The sequence below is a fragment of the Phycodurus eques genome, chromosome 19 (genome assembly GCF_024500275.1).
Source record: "Phycodurus eques isolate BA_2022a chromosome 19, UOR_Pequ_1.1, whole genome shotgun sequence".
NCBI lineage: Eukaryota > Metazoa > Chordata > Actinopteri > Syngnathiformes > Syngnathidae > Phycodurus > Phycodurus eques.
This window is the reverse complement of record NC_084543.1, coordinates 978,740-993,866: the sequence shown is the minus strand read 5'-3', so window position 1 is coordinate 993,866 and position 15,127 is coordinate 978,740. Positions and strand designations below refer to the sequence as shown.

The window sequence follows — 15,127 nt, the reverse complement described above, 5'->3', positions numbered from 1 at the left end:
ACGGTTGAACGCCTTCCCCAAGTCCACAAAACTCATGTAGACTGGTTGGACGAAATCCTACGCACCCTCGAGGACCCTGCCGAGGGTGTAGAGCTGGTCCACTGTTTCAAGGCCAGGACGAAAACCACACTGCTCCTCCTGGATCTGAGATTCGACTTCCCGACGGACCCTCCTCTCCAGCACCCCTGAATAGACCTTACCAGGGAGGCTGAGGAGTGTGATCCCCCTGTAGTTGGAACACACCCTCCGTCCGGTCCCCCCTTCTTAAAGAGGGGGACCACCACCCCAGTCTGCCAATCCACTGGCACTGTCCTCGATGTCCACGCGATGTTGCAGAGGCGTGTTAACTGGGACAGCCCCACAACATTCAGAGCCTTTAGGAACTCCGGGCGACTCTCATCCACCCCCGGGTCCTTGCCACCGAGGAGCTTTTGAACCACCAGGTTGGTGACCTCAACCCCAGAGATAGGAGAGCCCGCCTCAGAGACCCCAGACTCTGCATCCTCATGGGAAGGCGTGTCGTTGGAATTGAGGTCTTCGAAGTATTCTCCCCACCGACTCACGTCGTCCCGACTCGAGGTCAGCGGCGTCCCGACCCCACGATACACAGTTGACGGTGCACTGCTTCCCCCTCCTGAGACGCCGGACGGTGGACCCGAATTTCCTCGAAGCCGTCCGGAAGTCTTTCTCCGTGGCCTCGACGAACTCCTCCCATACCTGAGTTTTTGCTTCAGCGACCACCAAAGCTGCATTCCGCTTGGCCGGTGCCATCAGCCCGCTTCAGGAGTCCCACAGGGCAAAAAGGCCCCATAGGACTCCTTCAGCTAGACGGCATCCCTCACTGCTGGAAGGAGTTTCAACTCCCACCTCCGACAGAAGTCAACTTTGTATTACTGTATATTGTATTAACATTTAAGTAACTCTTTAATTGTGTATCCTGCGAAAACATGCTGAAAAGCTGATTCATGTATGACTTCTAAGCCAAAAAAAGAAAACGTGTATTTCTGTTTTTTTTTAATTCATATGCATGGGAAAATTCAGGGCAAATAAAGGAAATGAGCATAGAAACATCAGATAGAACACAAAGATAAATTACACCATAAGGAAAGAAAGAAAAAAAAAACAAGTGCTTGATGTCGAGTGATTACATTCAGAGGCCCAATATAGCCAATAAAGAGTTTATAATTGATATCAAGATCATTCAGCGTATAAAGACAACAGGTGCTCTTGTTTGATTTCTTTTGGATTCTTTTGAGGTATTTTCAAATACAAACAGCAGAAAGCAACTTGCTAGCTTAATGCCCGTGTAATGTATCGCCCTGACGGACGGACGGACGGACGGACGGACGGTCGGTCGATACAGCAAAACGTCGTCATTCGCTATGTGGCCAATTTATAAACAATCAATGTATTATGGTGTTAACAGTGAAGTACAGGTAGAATATATGCCTGTATTATTGTATGTGTTGATGCTCTGTATGTGTAAAATAGCGGTTGTTAGAATGTTTAGAATCATCGTAACATTGATGCTAACTTCCATTAGCCTGTCTACGGTTTTTGCTATGTTAGCATTAAGCTAGTGAACTTTGATGAAATCATATGGTTTGGTTGAACACTTTGGTTTTTAAACATGCAATGTCGAATTCTTTTGTTTTGTGTGTCACTTCTACAGTAATTCTTTTCATTATGTCAAAGTGATGCTATATGACAGTCTCCCGTTTGACAACGAGTGTGACAACAGGCGCTAGGCTAACCCCATAATACGTTTAAATGTGTCAAAAGTGCTTGAGGGGGTCAAGAAATATATTTTTCAATAGCTCTATATCGCAAATGTTCCCCTTTTGCAGGTGTGTTTGGAACGTATCCCCTGCAATAAACAGTGATGTCATCAAATGTATTTTTCATTTGATTGATTGCAATACTGCAGTGCTTCAAGTTGTGTAACCAAATCCAAAAATACACACAAATTATCCACAGCTGTACAACAAAAGGTATCGCAACATTTCAACTGAAAAGGTTTTTTGGTCTGTAGTACGAAAGTCAAAGTGTGACACGCACACACATACATGTCAGTTTACATTCATGTCAGCACTGAGCTATGCACAAAGAAAATGTACAAATTTGCCAATAATGCACGAATAATTAATCGCATTCAGAATAAACGTTGGTGGTTTTGTCATATCAATCATTAAAAAAACCTCACAAATGGCATCCAGTCGACAAGAAAACGACTGAAATAATTCGGTAAAAAAGAAAATGTTTGCTTTGTTGACAATAGTTCCTTAAGGGTTAGGTTGCATGATTTTTTTTAAAATGGAAAATTCTTATTTTAATAGTAAAATAATTCCTTCTCATGTGTTTATTGTAATTAAGCATTTTTTAAATAAAATATTAAACGTGTATATATAAATGTTTATTTTACTCCTTCTTATTGTATTATATGTGTGTGTGCGTGTGTACTATATACAGTGTGTGTAATATATTTGCTCTTTGGGTTCATTTTGTCCTTTTCACTGCGGCTCAGCTTTGAAAATATGAAAAACAAAGTCTGGAATGTTCCAGAATCGTTTGATTTGTGGATTGAAATCTCCCTTGCTTGGGGATTTTCGGCACTCATCTATATATACCAGTTTGCGGTACAAAATAAGATGGTAAAAGACAAAAAAGCAAATGTCAGAAGGCAGCGACGTGCATGTTACGTACATGTGCCGCGTGCACAGGTGCATGCTGGGAACTCCGAATGACTCGCCTTGCGTAAGGCGGAACCAAGCGCTGACAAGGGAGGAAGTCAAAGAATTTGGCCAAAATGGCTGACTTTATGACAATTTTCAGCATAGGTCCTGGAGACTTTTTTGCGCATTACATGTCCACCCAATTTAGTTTTGATCGGTCAAACAAATCCAGATTTTGTTGTCTCGCGCTCAGGTGGCGCGTCTGAATGCAAAATGGCCAAGTTCCTGTTCAATTTGGGGCCTAGAGACTTTTTCGTGCGTCGTGTCACCGTAAGACATGTCCACCCAATTTCGTGTTGATTGGTCAAACTGGTGTCGGCGGCTGAATTTCTTTTTTTTTTTTTTTTCTCAAAAGGTCCAAGTGAAATGTATGAGTGCAAAATGGCTACTTCAAACCAAAATGGTTGACTTTCCGTTTCATTTGGGGAACGAGTCCTTGAGACCTTTTTCGATAGACGTGTCCATGTTTCGTGTTGATGGGTAAAACCGGCGTCAGGGGCTATATTTTCAATTTCTCCAGGGGGGCGCTAGTGAGTGATTGTAGGGTTCCCAGCATTTACCCGTTTGCCAAAGTGGGTGAGTTTTTGGCCACGTCGAGGCCCCCGAAAGGGCGAGTTATTCATAAACAGCCATTCCGAGAGGGCCTTCGCGCCATTCGCTGCTTCACCTGTGAGCGTGTTGAGCCGATAGGACCGCAGAGTGGGCTTGTGTGCGTGTGTGCATGTGTGTGTTTGTAGGCGTGTATTGCGCGCGCGCGTTATGCGTCGGCCCTCACAGGTGTCCGTGTTGGGCCTCGTACTCGGCCAGGACGTTCTTGGTGCGTCCGAGCTCCTTGCGCAGCTCGCCCACTTCCTGCCTGAGCGCCAGGTTCTCCTTCTCCAGGAAGCCGGCCCGGATGGCGATCTGGTTTTCCTTCAGGCGCCGGGCGTCACGCGAGCGCTTGGCCGCCACGTTGTTCTTCCTGCGCCGGGCCCAGTATCTGTCGTCCTGCTCAAAGGCAACGACAGAAGCGACGTTACCTCCCACGACGACGAGCCGTGACGTTTTCAAAACCTTCTCTCGACACCTGCCTTCGACCCAGTTCGGAGTTGTTCAAAATGATTTTCCGGCCTTCCGCCTATTTGGGCCTGCCTTCGGCCGAAACCTGTTTCGACCGGCCTTCCGATGACAACCCCAAGTCCAATTAAGTTGCCACGTTGTGTTCAACATAAATCAAAACAGAATACAATGATTTTTTGGGGAACCTGTTGCAACCGTCAAATTCGAAGTTCATGATTATGTGCTCAAAACAATCCAGTTGATCAGTTTGAGCATGAAATATCTTTTGTCTTTGTCGTGTATTCAATGAAATATAGGTTGAAGATGATTTGCAAATCATTGTATTCTGTTTTGATTTATGTTTAACACAACATCCCAACTTCATTGGAATTGGGGTTGTGGACCTACTTTCAGTTTCCACCCGCCTTCACTTGTTCAAACCTGCATTCAGTTGAAATCTGTTTAGGCCTTCCAGGTGTTTCAAGCTGCATTCTATTAAAACCAGTGTAAATCGTCTCCTGTTTAAAACCGCCCTCACTTTAAATCACTTTAAACCTTTCTGCACCTGTCTAAGTCCGCCATCTGTTCAAAACTATCTCCCGTTTGAACCCGTTTACACCTGCTCGTTTAAAACCCGCCTTCACGTCAAACCGGTTTAAACCCGATTCGTCTCTTCGAACCCATTCGAAGTGGACCGATCAGGCGACAGCGGAGCGTAACGAGTACCGGCTCCAAATTACCTTCCGGTCCTCGGGGATGAAGACCTTGCGAGCCTTCTTGATCATGGGCTGAGGTTTCAGCTCCTCGGCCGTGAACTTGCGTTTGCGCGGGTCGAACGTTTCCCGGCCCGGAACGCTGGACAGCGCCAGGTCGGCCGGGTCCGGCTCGTAGCCCACCGGAACCTGGACGGTGTCCGGGTCAATCGGGTTCGGAGTGCTTCTGAAGTTCGGGAGGCCTGAAGAACAGCAAGACGAACGTGGCGACCTTTGTAAATATTTATAACGAACCTTTATTGCCATTTGTCTGATTGATGTGTACAGTCATCAGATTTTCTCAAATGTGGAACTGAACTAGCTTCAGCAAGTGTGGCAGTGACAGACTGCGGCCAGCAGGCGGTGATAGACGGAAAGTGTTTCTTTTAAGAACACATCGTAACAAAAGTAAGAAGCATAAAACCTGCCTCGGGTCGGCTGAGGGGGATTTATGAGCCCGACCGACGGGGCGAACGTTGACCTGCTTTGACTTTTAGCCTAACCCTTCGATTGAAACCAGTTTCAACCTGCCTTGTGCTTCGACCTGTTTAAGCCTGTCAACACTTGAAACTTGTTTAAAGCTTCCGTCAGTTGAAACTCGCCTCCTGTTTAAACCAGTTCAAATCTGCCTTGTCCTGAAACCAGTTTAAACCAACGAAAACGGCGGCGGCTTTTTTCTTCTTTTGTGTTTGTGGTCGGCATAAAGTTGTTCAAAGTTGTTCTGAGTCAACGTGCGGAGGAAAAGCTTCCAAGTTTGCAGCAGGATGCGGATGACGAGGATGTTTGTGTTTGCCTTCAGCCTCGCTCCTCAGCCTATTCAGGGTTGCCGGAGAGGACCCACTTTCCAGGTTACTCGTTCAGATTTGAAAAAAAGGTGGCCGACGTATCCATCCATTTTCTTCCGCTTTTCCGAGGTGGAGTCGCGGGGGCGGCAGCTGCTTAAGCGGGGAAAAGCCCAGACTTCCCTCTCGCCAGCCACTTCGTCGAGCTCTTCCGGGGGGAGACCCGGAGGCGTTCCCGGGGTCTCCTCCCGGCGGGACGTGCCCGGAACACCTCACCGGGGAGGCGTCCGGGAGGCATTCTAACCAGATGCCCGAGCCACCTCATCTGGCTCCTCTCGACGCGGAGGAGCTCTGAGCCCCTCCCGGACGACCGAGCCTCTCCGGCCTTATTTCGGCCGCTAGCTCTTGACCATAGGTGAGGGTAGGAACGTAGATCGACTGCTTCTTCACCACGACAGACTCGACACAAGAATCCGCAAGCCTGCAGACGCCGCGCCGATCCGCCTGTGGATCCCCCGCTCTGTTCTTCCCTCACTCACGAACAAGACCCTGAGATACTTGAGCTTCTCCACTTGGGGCAGGAACTATTCCTCGACCCCGAGAGGGCACGCCAGCCTTTTCTGACTGAGGACCATGACCTCAGATTTGGAGACGCTCCAGTGAGAGTTTGAGATCACCGCCATCTTTAGAACCACATCATCTGCAAAAAGCAGAGACGCAATGCTGAAGTCACCAAAGCGGACCCCCTCGACACCTCGGCTGCACCTAGAAATTCCGTCTATAAAGGCAATGAACAGAATCGGTGACTGAGTTCAACCTTGGCAGATTCCGACCTTCACTTGAAACCAATCCGACTTATTGCGGAGCAAAATCTGGCACTGGTTGTACGGGACTGAACACGGGTTCCAGTACCCAATGTTCCTCGAGTGCCCCCCCCCCCCACCCCCCACAGGACTCCCCGAGGGACACGGTCAAACCCTTTCTCCAAGTCCACAAACCACATGTAGACCGGTTGGGCCAACTCCCACGCACCCTCGAGGAGCCTGCCGAGGGTGTAGAGCCGGTCCACTGTTCCACGGCCAGGACGAAAACCTCACTGCTCCTCCCGGATCTGAGATTCGGCTTGCCGACCGTCCCTCCTCTCCGGCAACCCTGAATAGGCTGAGGAGTGTGATCCCCCGGTAGTTGGAACGCACCCGACCACTCCGGTCTGGCAATCCAGAGGCGCTGTCCCCAACGTCCACGCGATGTCGCAGAGGCGCGCCAACCGGGACAGCCCCACCACATCCGGAGCCTTCAGGAACTCCGGGCGCATCTCATCCATCCCGGAGGAGAACCGCCTCGGTCTCCAGACTAGGAAGGCGTGTCCGGTACAGTTCTTCAAAGCCTTCAGCCCACCGACTCACGTCCCGACTTGAGGTAGATGTGCGCTCGCCGCGTCTATTTATCGCTACTTTGCACTTTCGTAAACTGTGACGAGACTCTTGTTCTTGTTGTTTTTTTTTCTTGATTTCACAAACATCGGGTTGATTATGTTATTGCTGCGAGGCTGGAAGTGCGCTAACCATGGTCACGCGGGCTCTGTTGCCAGGATGCTTTTGAAATCAGAGCAAAGCAACAAAGCAAAGAGAAAAAGCCAAAGAACAACATCTTCAAAGGCAGACTAACAAGCAAGCGGGAACTTTTTGCTGCAGGTCCTTTCAGCGCAAACAGCCGCCCAACTGGCATGCAAACGTACCTGGCCCGTCGGGGTTCCTGGGCAGACGACCGGGCGACGCGGCTTGAACGGAGGCGCAAGCGTGGCCGCTGAGGTGCATCATAGAGGGCGGCGGCGCGGCGTGCCGGGCGGGGCTGGACGGGATGCCGTTCTCGGACAGGAACTCCTCCAGGTCCATGTACTCCAGCTGGAAGTTGTCGCCGTCGTAGGGCAGCGTCTTGTCCCACAGCGTGGGCCCCAGGAAGGCCGACCGGGGGGCGCCGCAGTCCTCGTCCAGCTTCTTCTCTTTGTCGGGATCCTTGACCGGCGCTGCGCCCGCACACAACACTTTGTCGTAAACAACACGGCGCCCATGGCTTAGCAATTGATTGCAGCTTTATTGAGCTTATTGATGAGTATAAGCAATAGTTCATATTAGGGTTAGCTACTATCGTGGCGGTACACGGGCCCCATCTAGTGGTACGTGAAAGAATCACCCAAGTGCACTTCGGTCGTACTTCAACTTTCTAATTTCATCTTTGAAAACTTGGGATACTTTTGAATCAAACGATGACGTCGAATTTCCCCCTGCATTTCATTCCACGTGTACATAATGCTATGATGTTTGATATGCTTTTTTTTTTTTTTTTTTTAGGAATGAAAAAAACCTCCTCTTTAAAAAAGAGAAACTTCTGCCTGTTACGTTGCTGCATTTGAATGTCGTTATGATGGCGGCCCTTGGAGAGGAGCGCTAAGTACTTTTTTTGAAGGTGATACTTGGCGTCAAACGTTTGACAACCACTGCTGAAAGTTCATTTCAGGAAGACTACTATAATATCAGCATGAGTTACGATCAAACGTGAGCATAGGGAATAGTTACAACAAGTCCTATTTGCCAACACGAAGTTGTTGATGTTTGGCCGGAAAGCGACACAAAAATGGAAAACTTGCTGTCAACATCTTTGGTGTCATGATAAGGAATTAGCGTGAGCGTGACTGTGATGTCGCAAAACAAGCTCATTTCATCACTTCCACAAAACGTTCTATTCCGAAATCAAGTCGAAGTGCTGTTAATGTGCCAAACTTGATGAAAGTCACCGTTGCGGCTTTGGTGTCATGGGCGTCCATCACATGACACCAAAGTTGTGTGATGATAATCTTCCTAATAAAGCAAGTGCGTGACATGCGTTTCCCCGCAAGAAACGCACTTCTTCAAAACGAAAACGGTGCCGACAAAAACGCGCTTCGACGCGACCCTCGCGAGGAAAAGCCAGATGGATGGAACGTCTCCAACTCAATGCGCCACTTCGCTTTTACCGTCATTGTGCCTGCTGGGGAGCTGGACCGGGTTCTCCAGCAGAGACTTGAGGACTCCGTGCGCGGCGACGGCGGGCACGAAAGTCGCGCTGGCGTGCTCTCGGGACATCTCTTCCATCCGCAACCCGCAAAACCGAACGCGGAGACGAGCGCGAAGCGTTTCGGTGTGTCCGCTTGCGTCTCGCGAACCGAACGGGGGCGAGCGTGGCCGGGCGCGCGCACGACCAAGGGGCGGCGAGCACGTCGCGGACGAAGCGAGCGAACCGACTCGCTCCGGATCGACTCTTCCAAATGGAATCAGGGACTCGCGCGTCCGAACGGAGCACTTCCGGGTTGGTCGGAAATGGAAAGTTGCTTTCGCCACCAACGAGCGGGAAAGGAATCTCGGAATCCATCGCGCAGATTGTTCGAGTCCAAAAAAGGCGAATCGCTCACTGCCGCTGTCAGAAGTCAAAAAAAACAAAGCAAAACAACAACTTGGACGCTGAAAACAGAATGGATCGATGCAACTTAGTATTTAGTCACTTTAAAGTCATCGCAGCCTTTCTGTCTTGAAATACATTTGGATTAAAACTTTCTCCTCATTGTCATTGACTTTATATTGAAGTTATATTTCAATCAATGACAGGGTCTTTTGCTCAAATTTGGAGTTACCATTTTTTGCTTATTTCAATTCAATTTGAATAGAATTGCATCGAAAGGTTTTCTGCTCATTTCTCCCCATGATAAATATTAAACGTACTTATAAAAAAAGAAAAGAAAACAAATCGGGTGACACGAATGAAAACATACAAAAGCCTTTTAGTTGAATGCAACGCTTCTATTGTGTATTTTCTTCTGGTAAATGGTTGCAGGTGTTTTTACTACTTTAGCATCGGAAGTTGGGATTCTTTTTCGGCCTTTTTTTTTTAAAGTCCATTTTTGTTCCCTTTGACGTGGAAAGCACATTCGGCCCTCAAAAGATCACGATCAGACTTTTAATGACGTTTTCCTTTGACACCACACAAGAATGCTGGGTCACATGAGTGGGCCGGCTTGACCTACTTTCAACCAATCAGAGGCCAGAGTCAACCTGCGCGCGCGGCGCGCACGCACATCCCCACCCCGCCCCACCTCCCCCAACACGGCCCCATTGTCACGTTGAACCGCATGTGCAAAACAAGAGTCAGAATCAGAATCGGTTTATTGCCATTGTTGGGAAGAAACATTCACAACTCAGATGGTGCAACTTGAAACATAGATGATAGTAATACAAATAATACAAATAAAAATTCGAATTTAAAGGAAAATGTACTGTGCATTGAGCATCAGATGTTGGTGACGTTTGAATGAGTGAAAGTGGCTCATTTAGTGCTCACGAGTCTGAAGAACACACGAGGGGAAGAAGCCGCTCACGCGGCGCGAGGTTCCGGCGACCGTCGCAAAGTCTACCCGGCAACCGTTGCTACGGCGACGTCGCGTCGCTCTTCACGACGCGAGTAGGAGAAAGTAGCCAGCGGGCCAAACGGGACGAAGGCCTCAGGGCAAAGGTCGGCCGGGCACGCGTCTGCGTACGCCGAGCCGAGAGGCAAGAACACGTGGACCGCGTGTGAAAATGTTTGATTTGTTCAGCACTTCATTTGGTAGCGTTTCATTCGGCCTGGTTGCATTTGGTAGCGTTTCAGTTGGTAGAATTGTATTTAGTGTGCTTTTATTTGGTGTTTTCATTGGTGGCATTCCATTTGCTAGCATTTGATTTGATGCGGTTTCATTCGTTTGATGTTTCTTTTTTCTGGCGTTTTCTTTGGAAGCATTTATTTGACGGCACTTCATTTGCTCGTGGTCTATTATTTGTTGTTACTGTCATTGAATTTGATGTTTAATGTGTTAGCATTTCATCAGGTTATTGTTTCATTCGGTGCCGTTCGACTTTCTAGTCTTTCATTTGGTAGCAATTTATTCGATGCGGTTTCATTTGGATTATTCCCGCGTTACGTAACCGCAGCCGCTCACGCCGACGCCTCTCGACGCTGGCGTTAGCACCGTGTTAGCGTTTAGCACGCAAACTGCCGTCGAACAAAATGGATTTAGAATGTCTCATTTGTGTGTAATAGTTTGACAATATTGATGTGTTCATGCGAGTGTGTCGATCTTTGCAAATACATATTTGTTGGTTCATGTTTGTGTGTTGTGTATTTTCTCAGCCTTCCAACTGCAGCCGTCGCGCACTTCCTATAAATAACTGCGCGCGCACACGCGTACACCGCCCGACCCCGTGTGTAGTGGAGTCATCAGATTATTACAGATGATCTTTTATTTGCTTACTTTGGGAGGAAAAGTACAAATCAGTCTGATCGGTCGGCAGCACACACACACATTGGTCTGTATGACAAACCGTACCAGAACAGTGTGTGCGTGCGAGTTAAATGATCAAGCGTGAGTATCGAGATTATTAGGAAAGACCTTTATTTTTAATGTCTTCAGACTTTTTTCCTTAGTTCGTAATCATACTTACAGTACATATTAGTTTCCATAGCAACGACAAGCAGTTTTTTTCTTCTTGTTCTAGAAAAAACTGACCACAAAAATTACAAAAAAGATAAATTAACAAAGAGTACAAAATGAGCAATTAAAAAAAGTCAAAACATTGCAAGAAGACCAAAAAGGCAACAGACCAAAAAAAAAAACAAAAAACACAGAGGAAAAAAATGCACAAAATATGTAAAAAAAAAAAAGAAGAAAATGTGACAAAAATGGACAAAAATAAACATTGAACAAAAAGACAAAGAATACTAAAACAGTGGGGGGGGGGGGGGGGGGGGGGGAAACATACTCACGTGCAATTGGTCTCCATAGTAACAGGAAGCTCCTCCCTCTTCTTCTTCTACATTTCGGTCTCGCGCTCGCCGTCGGCGGCCTCCGAGGGCGGCGGCGGCGGCGTCATCGTCGTCATCGGTGAGCTCCACGAGGTGGTCTGCGTCGTGTGACTGACAAAAAAGGCAGGGAGATGGCGTTCGAAAAGAAGCCCCCAAAGTCGGCGCGTGGGACGTTGGGAGCGTCCGGAAGGGGTTGCCGTGACGACGGACGGGCCTTAGAAAGTCCCAAAAGCAAAGAAGCGTACGTACGTACTCGATGAAGTATTTGACGCCGTGATCCGTGTACGCCTCCTCCCAGCCGTAAGGAAGAACTGCCGCGCGCGCGCGCACACACACACACACACACGCGCGCGCGCGCGCACACGTTACATCAAAAAACACCGGGGGGAAAAAGACACACATTTAAAATGGACTTAAGTGATGGAGCAATTTAGTCAAATAAACTAACTTTAAAAAACAATGATATATTCAACTGGCTACTTTATTGTAAATAAGGCAATCAAAGGACTTAAGTACATTGGTAACAAGTTCCATTAATTGTATTCATTATTTGGTTTAATTTTACAAACTTAATCGACAATAATAGATGTAAACATGAGAAAGAATTCTCTTCTTAATATTATGACTAAAATAAACTAACAACTGATTTATGGCACCAAAAAATACAAGTGAAATATTGAATTTGTGCATGTATAATTAATCGAATAGTCAAACTTTCATTTTTTGAAATTTATTTTGAGATACTGCGAATTTATTATAAATAATACAATGAAAACCTTTATGATTGTTTTTTAAGGAAAATAAAAATATTGTCAAATTAACCTTTACTAAAAAAATACAAGCACCTATTATATTATTGGTAATTGATTTACTCTAAGGAACACAATTAAAACACACATTCAACACCTTTTTATTTACGTTAAATCATGTGTTACTTTATTATAATTAAATTAAAAAACATTAAAATGTGAATACATCCTTTTAACTATTTTAATCATTTCATGTACACATTTTTTGTTTTTTTTTAGCCTCATCTACAAATGACCTGGCCCTACTGCCCGTTTAAAAAAATCAAATATGGTCTTAAGAGAACTAACGCTAGCCATTAGCGATGAGCATGTGGGTCCCAATTGGATCATTGTATCCATGAGGACGCATGGAGGGCAATGCATCGAGTGTCAGCTTGTGTTACTGTACTTTCACACTACAGTACACACACACACACACAACTTTGACACATTTCGCAGCTGCACTGCCCTGGAGGAAAAATCAGTCAGCATTGACTATGACTGAATGGATTCAATTCAATCAGGTGTGCCTCAAGGATCCTTACTGGAACCCTTGACACACTTTCGAAAAAAAACGAAAAGAAAGCAGCCTGTCACAAATATTCATACATTCATACTGTAGAATACAACACAGTATGTACAACCATATCGTCATTGCTCAACAAATGCAACAAAAAGACACAAAAAAACAAAAAGAACACAATTGAACTAAAAAGTTTTTTTTTTGTTTTTTTAAAAAAAGACCAAAATGTGACAGAAAGAACAAAAATTTACCAAAGACGAAATCTTTCAACAAAAACCTAAAAAGGAACAAAAACCAACCAAAACAAAAAAGACAAAAACAGTGAAACATTTTGCTAAAAGACGTATAGAAAGTTAAAAAATGACGTTGGAAAAGAAAAACAAGGACAGAAAGAACCAACAATGAACACATACTAAATAATACAACAAAAACCTAGAAAAGACAGACAAACAAATAAGACGAAACAATACGTAACAAAAAGACAAATACATTTAAGAAAAAATTAAAGCATGCCCAAAAATGCAACCCCCAAAAAACCCCACACACGACAGACAAAAAGATACAAATATTAACAAAGGAGAAAAACATAAAAACATCTATTACTGCTGCTTTCATTTCATTGTCCAATGAAAATGCCACAAAGAGTAAGATCATGAACCCCCAGTAATGATGTCATTATTATAATCATCACCATTATTATTATGATTGTCATGAGCCGATAATGCATCGATGTCAACGTGTCATTATGATTCTGGCCAGATTGAACATCTGCGCGTTTTCTCTGCGCTTGTGCTGGTGTCGGATGAGCAAAAAAGGGTTTTTCTCTCCTCAAAGCGGAAGCCGAGCTCGCTCGTCGCCGCCGCCGCCGCTCCAACAACAAAGCTGATGAAGATGACGATGATGATGAAGAAGCTCTTTTGCGAGGCCCACAATGCAAAGTGCCAACCAAGTGTCGAGATCCATTTCGGCGACCGACTTTCGGCACCTCGAGGCCGAGCGTCGGCGGGCGAAGAGTGACGACATTGGGACCACAACGCATAACCACACCTACAAAAACCTCAACTATAAAAGACACAACTAACCATTATCTTACTCATCAAACAATCTGTAGGTTAGGTTATATATATTTATATTCATCCATCCATCCATTTTCTGTGCCGCTTCTCCTCACACGGGTCGCGGGCATGCCGGAGCCTGGTCCCAGCTATCATCGGTACACCCTGAACCGGTCGTCAGCCAATCATCGCAGGGCACATACAAACAAACAAACACAACCGACCATTCGCACTCACATTCACACCTACGGGCAATTTAGAGTCTTCAATTAACCTCACGTGCATGTTTTTGAGTTGTGGGAGGAAAGCGGAGTGCCCGGTGAAAAGCCACGCAGGCACGGGGACAACATGCAAACTCCACACGGGCGGGGCCGGGGATTGAACCCCGGTCCTCAGAACTGGGAGGCGGACGCTCGAACCAGTCGTCCGCCGTGCCGCCCTTTTGCGCCATAACGTCAGAAAATCGGCAATTGATGTTTTGCAAAATGTAATTAAAAATTTGCAACAAAAAGACAACCAAATGTAACAAAAAACAAAACGATTTGACCCCAAAAAAATGACACAATCAGTGAGAAGACGTCAGAGAAGACAAACTTTATTGACATGTTTTACATTGACAAAGACAAACCTGATTGGAAAACAACTTTCACAGCAACCTCATAGACACAAAAGACCGCAAAAGAAATTTACTGCATGGGTCCTCCAGCTTTCCGTGTGTGTGTGTGTGTGTAAAACAGACTAATAAAACAATATGACAAAATGCAACAAATCTAAAACAAGTAACAAAGTACGATTAAAATCTATTCCCCTCGTCCCTTCTGTACCTCCCCTAAACCCCCTTTTCTGTCCGGCTGCATTTTCAAGAAACACCAGAATAATAATTTAAAGAAATAAATACATAAATAAATAAGTAAATACATAAATAAACAAGCAGAGGGAGTATTTCAAACTCCCCTGCTGCACAGCAAAACTGTTCCAGCACAAAAGACGTACAGAGCCACCATTCTGCGAGGCCATGCAGCTGAACAGGACAGGTTAGAAAATAAACAAACTAAAAAGGAAACAAGTAACAAATGCTAAGAAATGTCACAACAAAAGACAAAAAACAGACAAAACAGTAAAACAATGACAAAATGAACCAAAATGACAAACCAAAACAATAAAAATATAACAAAAACACAAACTACAATAACAGAACACAAAAAAATAAAACGCAACAAAGGGACGAAATGTCCTGAAAACACCCCCCCCAAAAAAAAAAAAGAACATTTTATAAAAAAGAAAAATATTACACAAAAACTAAAAGTGACAAAACAGTTTAAAAAATAAAAGATGACAAAAAATGAATACAGTAAACCACATTGTGAACCATGAACCAAACTGTTACAAAAAACACCAATTGACCAAAAAATTTAACAAAAACACCAAATTGTAATAAAAATTGCAAAAAAGTAAAAAAGTAAAATTTTAAAAACACGAAAAGCCAACCAAATATGTGAAAAATTGTCACCCCAAAAATGAAAAAACAAAACACGAAAAACCCCCCAAAAATATGACAAATTGTCACCAAACACTTAACTGTAACAAAA

At 45.3% G+C, this 15,127-nt stretch overlaps 1 protein-coding gene across 2 annotated transcripts; it reads right to left on the bottom strand.

Moving 5' to 3' along the window:
• Positions 1 to 1,009: 1,009 nt before the first annotated feature.
• On the bottom strand, positions 1,010 to 8,523 carry hlfb (HLF transcription factor, PAR bZIP family member b). 2 transcript variants are annotated; one of them, XM_061705624.1, is made up of 4 exons: positions 8,318 to 8,523; positions 7,043 to 7,330; positions 4,511 to 4,725; positions 1,010 to 3,722 (listed from the first exon to the last, which is right to left on the bottom strand). In XM_061705624.1, exons 1-4 carry the CDS (start codon positions 8,433 to 8,435, stop codon positions 3,504 to 3,506), a joined length of 840 nt encoding a protein of 279 aa, XP_061561608.1. In that variant the 5' UTR covers positions 8,436 to 8,523; the 3' UTR covers positions 1,010 to 3,503. The 2 variants fall into 2 exon arrangements, with proteins under 2 accessions (XP_061561608.1, XP_061561609.1); XM_061705625.1 differs by having other exon boundaries at positions 1,010 to 3,719.
• Positions 8,524 to 15,127: the final 6,604 nt, after the last annotated feature.

What these genes read in the sequence shown, in the direction of transcription:
- hlfb (XM_061705624.1), bottom strand. Translation starts at nt 8,435, where the DNA reads ATGGAAGAGATGTCCCGAGAGCACGCCAGCGCGACTTTCGTGCCCGCC. An exon ending in CCCCAGCAGGCACAATGACG is followed by an intron (nt 7,331 to 8,317) that starts GTAAAAGCGAAG and finishes GTGCGGGCGCAG; the next exon opens with CGCCGGTCAAGGATCCCGAC. An exon ending in TCATCCCCGAGGACCGGAAG is followed by an intron (nt 3,723 to 4,510) that starts GTAATTTGGAGC and finishes GTTGCCTTTGAG; the next exon opens with CAGGACGACAGATACTGGGC.